The sequence below is a fragment of the Salvia miltiorrhiza genome, chromosome 4 (assembly GCF_028751815.1).
Source record: "Salvia miltiorrhiza cultivar Shanhuang (shh) chromosome 4, IMPLAD_Smil_shh, whole genome shotgun sequence".
Lineage (NCBI taxonomy): Eukaryota > Viridiplantae > Streptophyta > Magnoliopsida > Lamiales > Lamiaceae > Salvia > Salvia miltiorrhiza.
The window spans coordinates 29329705-29339885 of record NC_080390.1 but is presented as its reverse complement, the minus strand read 5'-3'; the positions used below and the strand labels follow the sequence as shown (position 1 = coordinate 29339885).

The following is a 10181-nucleotide window of genomic DNA, read 5'->3' as shown; positions in this document are numbered from 1 at the left end:
AACAGCAGGACAATTTAATAGGGTTAACCCGATTCCTTTTAAAAATTTCAATCATTTTGAAAAAGAAAAAAAAAATTAAAACAGGAAATTAAAGCAAGAAGTTAGTCCGAATTCGAATGGATTGGCTTGATTGACATCTAATGCTCTTAGACTACTTCAAAATTGTCCCCAATGGGATATTCAATCGGTGCAGACTTCAATTTATAAGCAGCGAGTTCTAGGTTTCAAATCCTAGTGCTCTTCTTTCTCCTCGAAGTAAAAGGAAAAACGACGACACTATCAAAATTGAGTTCACACGTTAACAAATCATTAATAAAAAAGATAAAGTGTATATGCTATTAGAAGTTGAGAAAATAAGTAAAGTCCTGAGTATTTGTATCTCTATTATTGAGATTTCTCCAATTTCACTATTTCAAATGAATATCAATTAAGCAAAATTAACTCAAATTACACAACTAAATAACTATTGAGATATCCCAAAATTACTATCCATTATAGTAAATAATGAATTTGCCTATATGATAAGATATTAGACTACTTCGAGTGAGCCAAAACTCCAAATAAGAGGAAGAGAAGGAAATTCAGAAACGACTACTTCATTCATTCTTTTCCAACGTACATCTCCTCAGCTATTTAAAGAGTGCTTGTCAAAAGTGGCACTACACAAACCATGCAGAAAGCATAACAGAAAGATAATCCTAACAGAAAAGTGGTCCCCTAAGCTAGGTGCTCCTTCGTCTGCTCCAAGACAAAGTCTCGAAAGTGCTCTGGTATCTTCTTGTTGCAAATGGGCCTTTGATCAGTAATGGGGCCTTCTCTGGATTGGGCCGCATCTTCCTTTGTGATGTTGGGCTTCTCTGAGATCAAACCAGTAGTTGTATCATTATATTATTATATCCATCTAACCTGATTCCAGAACATAAACACCCTCACGATTTTATTCGTACATATAGCTTGTGCATAAACTGTTACAAACATGGTAGGTTGATTCTAAATTACATAAAACACCTCCTTATGATTTTATTGGAACATGCATCTAACTTGTGCATAGCATAAACTGTTAGAACGTAGTTCCAATTACAAATGACAATGAGTTGGGACAACAAGAATAGGATGCTTTCTACGAAGAGTAACACCGGGCTGTTCCATTACATCCAAATCCTCACATTCTGTTCCCACAGGCAGTTTCCACTCGAATTTGTGCACAAGACTTGCTAGCACGAGCTCCACGCTTGCCATTGCAAGCACGGTCCCCGGACAGCCTCGTCTCCCATAGCCGAAAGGCATAAATTTGGAATGGAGACCCTTAAAGTCTAGCGGAGAATCTAGGAACCTGTCGGGATGGAACTTGTCTGGTTGGTCCCAAGATGCAGGATCTCTGCTGATAGCCCATAAATTGGTGACGACCAATGTGCCGGCCCTGATTTCATATCCCATAACTGTAATATCTTGTCGTGCTACTCGCCCCAAAAGTTGGATTGGTGGATGCAAACGTAGGGTTTCCTTTATCACAGCTTTTAGATACTGCATTCTTGACAAGTCATCCTCGGTTATGTGGCGTTTGTTTTTGAGAATTCCTCCTACTTCTCTCTGCAAGGTGGTCATCGCTACAGGGTGTCGTAGGAGTTCTGACATGGCCCATTCCAGCGTTGCAGATGTAGTATCGGTTCCTCCGGCTAGCATATCCTGCCAAGTTAGCAAAGATCTATTGAATGCCATCTCTTGGTGAGAAATAATAATCATGCTACATTATTGATCACTATTAAATAAATGGACTAGATTTGCATAAGGATTGACAAATCAACTAATGTGATTGCATTGTGCATATGTTTTATTTCTTGTTCAATTAATAAATTGTAAGTATTATGCATGTTGAAGTGCTTGTTACGGACGCATACCAAATCTAGCAACACATCTAGTAATATATTGTTAATGGGTTTCGTGTATTGTTATTTCTCACTTTAAAAAGGTTATTCTCACGAGAATCATCCCTTTGGTGAAAAATTACGAACAAGAGATTATATGAATGAACAAATAAATGTAACGCATGAGTTATATTTATTTGTTCAACTTGGTCTTCTCTTGTTAATAGATTTTATGTATTTGTGCATGTGTTCTTAGCTCTCATGTATAAAAGGTCAATTTGACCTGATCCTAAACCTAATGTTGGGTGTAGAATTGTAACTATAACTTTTTTACCGTGAGAATTGTTGCACTGAATATATAAAATAATTGCATTGATCCTATAAGTTATTCGAGTGTAAAGTTTAATTTATACGTTCAGTGCGAGAATTCTCGTAATGAAAAGTTTTATTTGAATCATTCCCATATATAGAGAGAGATCGATATACCAGAATGACTGCTTTGATACCATCTCTATCAATAGAAGCCTTGAGCAGAATGTCAACAAAACTCTGTGTGTTTCCAGCCATTGCATGAGTGCTTTCTAGGCATCCATCAAGGTGATCTTGAACTACTATCTCCAAGAATTCATCGAGTTCCTTGGAGACCTCATCAACTCTTTTATTGAAGCCATTAACACTACTAATCCACGAAAGCCATGGAACGAATTCTCCAATCTCGAAAGCTCCCATGAGCTTGAACAACTCCCTGAGAAGCGCCGGCAGTCTCTTGCCGCTGTACCTCCTCCCGGTAGCTGCTCTGCAGATCACATTGTTCGCGTGCAAATCAAACAGTCGGCTGAGATTTACAGGGGAGCAAGACGAAGTGCAGGAAGATTCAATCTCCTTCAGGAGAAGCGCCGTTTCTTCCTCCCTAATAAACTCGAACGATTCCACCCTTTTCCTGCTGAATAGTTGGAGGATACAAATGCTTTTCAGTCTCCTCCAGTATTCGCCGTAAGGAGCGGTTACTATATCCTTGAGATCATACAAGAGTCGCCTTATTGCTGCGTTGTGGGGCTTATCGGAGAAGATGAGATCGTGATTTTTGATGATCTGCGTTGCTGCATCGGCTGATTGAACGACGATCACGGGCTTCCTGCCGAAGTGAAGAAGCATGATCGGGCCGTGCTTTGCGCCTAAGGATTGGAGTGAGCGGTGAGTCAACACGCCGAGCTGGTGGAGGTTTCCGATCACCGGTAGCTTTGGCGGAGATGGCGGTAGCTTTTTTGAAGGATGGTGCTTCGTGAATACGTACTTGTTCAGCATCCATGCGGAGAACAGAGTGATGAGAAGAAATATTAGCGATGGATGTGTGAGAAACTGACTATCATCAGCTTGATGCTGCTGGAAAATTGATGATGATGGCGATGACATGTTGCTCAAAGTTATTGTTCAAGTTTTTTGTGATATGGAAAAGTTTCAATATAACTAATTTCCAGCTGATATATACCTTGGTCGACCCGGAAACTCCAATTACATATTTACATGTTCCGGACAAAAACGAATATTTACGACGGCATGTGCCAAAAGAAAAATGCACCGAATTAGAATTAGCCCATCACTCTCTTAGAAAGGTTTTGAAAGTGGAGAAGGTATTTTAAATTTATATATTGAAGACAGAATCATAATCAAGTCGATGTGGGACAAATAGAGTGACATGCATATATAAGATGATCATGATCATACATTGGCCTACTGGAAGAGATCTTGCCTCTTGGGATTCTTCTGTAGATTTCAAGGGCCTGGATTTCGAGTGTCCAAATCCCAGAACGAAAAGATTAAACCGAAAATCATTTCAATTGGAAAAATAGTTAAAACAATCGAATAAACCGAATCTCAACCTGGGAAGAGAAAACTTGGTTTTCTTCAAAATGTCGAGTTGTGTATATAAAACTATAATAACGTGGTTCCAGTTACAAATGACGAAGAGCTGGCACAACAAGAATAGGATGTTTTCTATGAAGGGTAACACCAGGCTCTTCCATTACATCCAAATTCTCACATTTTGTTCCCTCAGCCAGTTCCCACTCAAACTTGTGCACAAGATTTGCTAGCACGAGCTCAACGCTTGCCATTGCAAGCGCGATCCCTGGACAGCCCCGTCTCCCATGCCCGAATGGGATGAACTTGAAATCGAGACCCTTAAAGTCTAGTGAAGAATTGAGGAACCGGTCGGGATAAAACTTCTCCGCTTCATCCCAGGATGCAGGATCTCTACCAATCGCCCATACGTTGGTGAGGACCAATGTGGTGGCCGTGATTTCGTACCCCATAACTGTTACATCTTCTCGTGCCACTCGCCCTAGTAGTGGGACTGGAGGATGCAGACGCAAAGTTTCCTTGATCACAGCTTTCAGATACTGCATTTTCCCCAAGTCCTCATCAGTTATGCACTCTCTGTCTTTCACAATTTCTCGTATTTCTATTTGCAAGTTGGTCATGACTGCGGGGTGTCTTAAGAGTTCTGTCATCGCCCATTCTAGAGTTGAAGATGTTGTATCTGTTCCTCCAGCAAGCATATCCTGTCACGCAGAATTTTGGGTATTTTGTGTCAATTATTGTATGATACTTAGAATATATTGCTCCCACCAGCGAATTTTTTGCATCCGCCCTGAGAGAGAGAGGGAGAGAAATGTACCAGAATGATTGCTTTGATGCCATCTCTATCAATGGAAGCATTGAGCAAAATATCAACAAAATTCTCTGTGTTTCCATCTACTGCATCAGTGCTTTGTAGGCCTCTATTAAGGTGTTCTTGGACTATTAGCTCCAAGAATTCATCAATTTCTTTCGAGACATTATCAACTCTATTGTTGAAGCCATTAAGACGACTAATCCACGAGAGCCATGGAACAAATTCTCCAATCTCAACAGCACCCATCAGCTGGAACAGTTCCCTGAGGAGCATCGGAAAGCTCCTGCCGCCTCTCCCTTCACTACACCTCCTCCCAAAAGCGGCTCTGCAGATCACATTGTTCGCGTGGAGATCAAACAATTCGCTCAAATTCACGGGCGAGCTAGATGAGCAAGAAGACTCAATCTTCTCCAGCAAGAGTGCCGTCTCCTCCTCCCTAATAAACTTGAAAAACTGCACCCTTTTGCTGCTCAGCAGTTGGAGAATGCATATGCTCTTGAGTTTCCTCCAATACTCGCCGTAAGGAGCGATGATCACATCCTTGAGGTCATAAAGAAGCCGGCGCGTGGATCTGGTGTAGGGCTTATCGGAGAAGATGAGATCGTGATCTTTGATGATCTGAGTGGCTGCATCCGCTGATTGGACAACGATCACGGGCTTGCTGGCGAAGTGGAGGAGCATGATTGGGCCGTGCTTCGCGCCTAAGGATTGGAGGGCGCGGTGGGTCAGCGCGCTCAGTTGGTGGAGGTTTCCGATCACCGGCAGCTTTGGCGGAGATGGCGGCTGCTTTTTGGAAGGGAATACACATTTCTTGAGCATCCATGCCGAGAATAAAGTGATGATGAGAATCACTAGAAACGGATGGGAGAGAAACTCATCAGCTTGCAAAGTTGTCATGCTGAAATAATAAAACTTTGTGATTAAGGCGATAGATATGGTATTAATTTTCAGCTGACGTAGCACTAGCAGTATTGAAAAATATCTTAGGCGCCCGGCCGGCCGTGTACATGCACCCCATATTTTTCTAGGTAAAACCGAATTGTTTAATTAGAAAAAAATTGAATAACCGACGGCAAATGCAAGAACGAAAATACGACTGAAAATGAATTTCTTGACTCTTGGAAATTTGATAGATAAAAAGGTTGATAATATCCATATCTAAATGGGCTCAGCATTGAATGTTTCCATTGCAATTTTAGTCAGCCTCATCTACCATTTTATTTTTTAGTTGCTTGGGCGAAGCGTGTCCGGAATATATATTATCATGAATTTTTGTTGATTGATGAAACTGTTTTCATTTTCAATCATAAATTTACCTGAAAGTCTAGTCAATTCATTTTTTTAAACAACGATCATTTTTAATGTGTAATAATCTGACCATTAATAGAAGATAATGAAATTGAGTGGGATCCTCGAGCACCAATAAGAGTGTCTTCTCTTTTATTGTAAATTTATTATCATTAAAAAAATAATATATAAGAGATAAAAAAAATTATTTCTTTAAATTCCTCTTTTATTTTCTCTTATTTTTATAAAATAAAAGTTCACCATTTCTTATTTCTCCTTTTAAGTTCAAACATGGATAATATTATTCCTTAATTTTTGGTGTGATATCATTCAGTGAAAAAGAGAAATGAGCAAGGGTGAAATTATCTTTTAAAAAGGAAAATTGCTTTTTTAGAGTTAATAAACCAGTTTATCCATTCCACTTAGTAAAAGGAATTATTACCCATCAAGATGAAAAAATGAAAATACTAGCATCTTTTGGTGTAAATATACACCCTTTATGTTTTTTATTAAATGACGATTTTATATAATAAAAGAAAAGAAAAAACCTAAAAAAACCCTTGAAAGCACAGAAAGAGCAGACTAAGGGCCGAGCCTCATTAAAACCTTTTCACGGAAAACCCAGTGTGAAAAACCGTGAAAAGGAAAAAGATTACTCGTCTAAACACAAGACGAAAGTAGGGAAGAGCGGAAGGAGATACAACTCCGAGATTCAGAATATCAACGAAAAAATCAACTGAATCCCCTAAAGAAAACGTCCCCGATAAACAGAGACAAAAACCAACGGAGTCCGACCAGTAGCGTCCTCTAGCCGAGCGTACACAAACCCGGAAGCACTCTACCGACACTCCATCCCTCACCAAACCAGGGCAGCACAAGCTCAACTTCATCCATCGCCTCAAAACCCACGCCTCCATCAGCGCAAGAACCAACGTTTCTGACGCATATGGCTATGCGAAGCCATGTCAAGTCGAACCGTAGCCCTAATCTCATCAATCTCGTGCGGCCACCACCCTTCCGAACGTTGTTGGTTAGCCATTATATCTGCCGCCTTGTTTCCTTCTCTAAAGATGTGAGAAACCTGCAGCGAGAAAGCATCTAACATCTTTAAAATCCTATTCCATGCCGCCTTAAAACGCCAAGGCACATTCAAAGAACGAGAATTAAGAATGGATATCACGTAGGTGGAATCGGCTTCAATCCAAAGCTTGTGCCAACCACGATTGTGAGCAATTTGAATCGCCGAGATAACAGCCAGGAGTTCCGCTTCAAAGGCAAAACCCGAGCCACCTTTGAAGTGAAAACAACCACGCACCACATTCCAGTTATCTCTAAACACCCCACCTGCAGCAATAATGCCCGGAGCTCCCGTCGCCGAGCCATCAGTATTCACTTTGATCCACGGCGCCACCGGTGGCCACCAATGCACCTCCACAAACTCCGGAGGAGGAGCACTCCTGGTAGTAACACCCACTGCCCGGAGAATCAGATAATCCGACCAAGAATTCCACATGTATCCTAATTTAGCAAAGTTATCATCAATCTCTTTGAAAGCAACTTTCACAGTGTGGATGACACGACTTGCTTCGAACTTTTGATTATCAAAGATACAATTGTTTCTCTGCATCCAGATGGCCCAGATGACCGTGATGATACCCGCTTTCCAGAAATTACCGGTGAGGGGACTAAGTTTATACTGCCAAGCTGCCACCAAAAAACTATGAATATCATTCTCTTGCAACCCTTGCGTGAAATTAAACCACCCAAGAAACGTAGCCCAAATATTCTTCACGCGTTCACAATTCCAGAAAAGGTGATTCTGAGACTCACTTCCTTTTAAGCAAAGCAAACAGACGTTAGGAGTGATCATACCGTAGCGGATAAGGCGATCATAAGTCGGCACTCTATTATGAAGAAGACGCCAACAGATCAAAGAACGTCGAATCGGAATAAAAGATTCCCAAAGCCAAGAACCCCAAGACACCTTCGGAAAATGATGACAATGCTTGTTGAAGGCCAGCGCAAGTAGTGACATTTCCGTGCAACGATGGTTTCCAGAAACGCACATCTCCCTCAGTACCAAGAGGAGTGAGTAAAATATCACACACTATCTCAGGAAAAGCATTAATAAAGGCTTGCGTGAAATGCCAGACCCCATTGTAGAAATAATCAGCCACCGATTGAGTAAGAAACGGAAGCATGAAATGCGGAATACCGCATTTATTCATAAGATTATACCCAAGCCAGTCGTCATACCAGAACGAAGTAGAAGCCCCGTCACCAATATACGAGTATGAATCCGCCACCAAACCATCAATTTCCTCGCGTAAGCTCATCCAGATAGAAGAAGCAGCCACCATAGATTTACTACGCCCAAAACGATCGAGATATCTATCTCTAATCAAATCATATCCGAACTCACGCCCACCAATCACCTTCCACGCCATTTTCATGAGATAGCTCTTATTCATGAGCTCGAACGACCTTACCCCGAGACCGCCCTCCTCCTTAATCGAGCAGACCCTCTTCCAACTCACAGAACAAGATGGCGTCTGCTTGATGTTGCCAGTCCAAAGGAAATTACGGCAGCACGCATCGAGCTCCTTAATAAGAGCAGTCGGCCATCTATAAACCATCATGGAGTGCGTCAGGGAGCTTTGGATAATCGACCTGATCAGGCAAATCCTCCCAGCCATCGACAAGTGTAATCCCTTCCATCTCGCGAACTTGTTGATCACACGATCATGTATCGGTCGAAGATATGAGGCATGCACACGACCCTTAAAGATAGGAACCCCAAGGTAAGTAATCGGAAAGTTGCCCTGAGAAAATCTCAATATGCTCCGAATAGCCCTGCAGGTTTGAGAAGGAACTTTGCTAGTAAAAAAAATTTGCGACTTATCCGGGCTCACAATTTGATCAGAAATTTGACCATAATATTCCATAATTTTCTGAATGGTATGAGCATTCATGACCGTGGCGTGACAGAAAACCAGAATATCATCCGCATATAACAGATGAGTGGGAAAATTAATTCCCTGTCTCATTTGCATCGGGGTAAGGGTGCCCGCGCTAACAGAATTTGCAAAGAGCCTACCAAGAACATCCTCGGCGATTCCAAAAAGAAAGAATCGGAGAAAGAGGATCGCCCTGACGAACACCCCTTGAACACGCAAAATAACCTTTAAGCTGACCATTGTACAGAATAGAAATCCTAGCCGAGTGAAGCAGAATCTCAATCCAACTAATGAACTTTGAATCATAGCCAGCAACACGAAGAACGTTAAGCAGGAAATCCCAGCTAAGAGTATCAAAAGCTTTTTTGATGTCAATCTTGCAAGCCATGTTTTGACCACGGCTCGTACGATGCATACAGTTCACGCCTTCCGACCCAATCAGAATAGAATCGTGAATGGAACGGCCGCTAATAAAACCAAACTGATGACGGGAAACATAAACAGCAGCAACCTGGCTCAGTCTAGACGCCAACACCTTAGTAATAATCTTGTAAAGAAAGTTGGACAAAACAATCGGTCTCAGATCCGAGACCGAATTGACGACATCTTTCTTAGGTATCAACACCAAGGTATTAGAATTGCAGCCTTGAGGAATATAAGAATTCCTGAAAAAGGCTTGAACAGCACACCAAATATCCACTTTAATAATCGACCAACAATGATGAAAGAACTTACCCGAGAAACCATCAGGCCTAGGCGAGCTGTTCGGCTCCATCTGAAAAACCGCAGCAGAAATTTCCTCTTCATCCGGCAAACGAATGAGCAAATTATTATAACGATCTTCGACCATCTCCTCAATAACCGCCTCTACCGCCGTAATATCAGTATTAGTATGACTGCTAGTCGAAAACAAAGAAGAGAAGAAATCCACGATATGATCCCCAATAACCTTGTGATCGTAATTCATATCTCCATTGATCTCCATGTGAGAAACGATGTGAGGTTTACGACGAAACCTAAGCATCGCATGAAAGAACTTCGTGTTCCTGTCTCCATCTTGAAGCCAAGACACCCTGCTTTTTTGTTGTAAAAGCGAGCTCTGCCTGGAAAGCACAACGTTGATCTTAGCTTGGGCTTCCACTTCTTTATCAAAGAGATCTTCCGTGTAACCATCCCGGGCAATCTGATCTTGAATCTCCAAAAGCTCTTGTTGAGTATTCATGATACAAGAATCAACATTTCCAAAAACATTCCGATTCCACGCGCGAAGAACCTGCCGAAGACGCTTTAATTTATGCATAACTTTAAAAATCGGGCAGCTAATCTCGGTATCCATCTGCCAGGACCCTTCCACCGTATGGAGAAAATCCGGATGTAAGGTCCACATGTTAAGGAACT

The 10181-nt window shown here is 41.6% G+C and overlaps 2 protein-coding genes across 2 annotated transcripts; both read right to left on the bottom strand.

The window, feature by feature from the left end:
* Window positions 1–1077: 1077 nt before the first annotated feature.
* LOC131019663 (cytochrome P450 736A117-like) lies at window positions 1078–3646 on the bottom strand. The gene is made up of 2 exons (XM_057948255.1): window positions 2352–3646; window positions 1078–1686 (listed from the first exon to the last, which is right to left on the bottom strand). The coding sequence occupies exons 1-2, from the start codon at window positions 3276–3278 to the stop codon at window positions 1078–1080; spliced, it is 1536 nt and encodes a 511-aa protein (XP_057804238.1). The 5' UTR covers window positions 3279–3646.
* A 30-nt stretch (window positions 3647–3676) lies between these two features.
* Window positions 3677–5685, bottom strand: LOC131019664 (cytochrome P450 736A117-like). Its single transcript, XM_057948256.1, has 2 exons — window positions 4543–5685; window positions 3677–4426 (listed from the first exon to the last, which is right to left on the bottom strand). The coding sequence occupies exons 1-2, from the start codon at window positions 5434–5436 to the stop codon at window positions 3818–3820; spliced, it is 1503 nt and encodes a 500-aa protein (XP_057804239.1). The 5' UTR covers window positions 5437–5685; the 3' UTR covers window positions 3677–3817.
* Between the last annotated feature and the right edge of the window lie 4496 nt (window positions 5686–10181).

What these genes read in the sequence shown, in the direction of transcription:
- LOC131019663 (XM_057948255.1), bottom strand. Translation starts at nt 3,278, where the DNA reads ATGTCATCGCCATCATCATCAATTTTCCAGCAGCATCAAGCTGATGAT. An exon ending in GTATCAAAGCAGTCATTCTG is followed by an intron (nt 1,687 to 2,351) that starts GTATATCGATCT and finishes CTAACTTGGCAG; the next exon opens with GATATGCTAGCCGGAGGAAC.
- LOC131019664 (XM_057948256.1), bottom strand. Translation starts at nt 5,436, where the DNA reads ATGACAACTTTGCAAGCTGATGAGTTTCTCTCCCATCCGTTTCTAGTG. An exon ending in GCATCAAAGCAATCATTCTG is followed by an intron (nt 4,427 to 4,542) that starts GTACATTTCTCT and finishes TCTGCGTGACAG; the next exon opens with GATATGCTTGCTGGAGGAAC.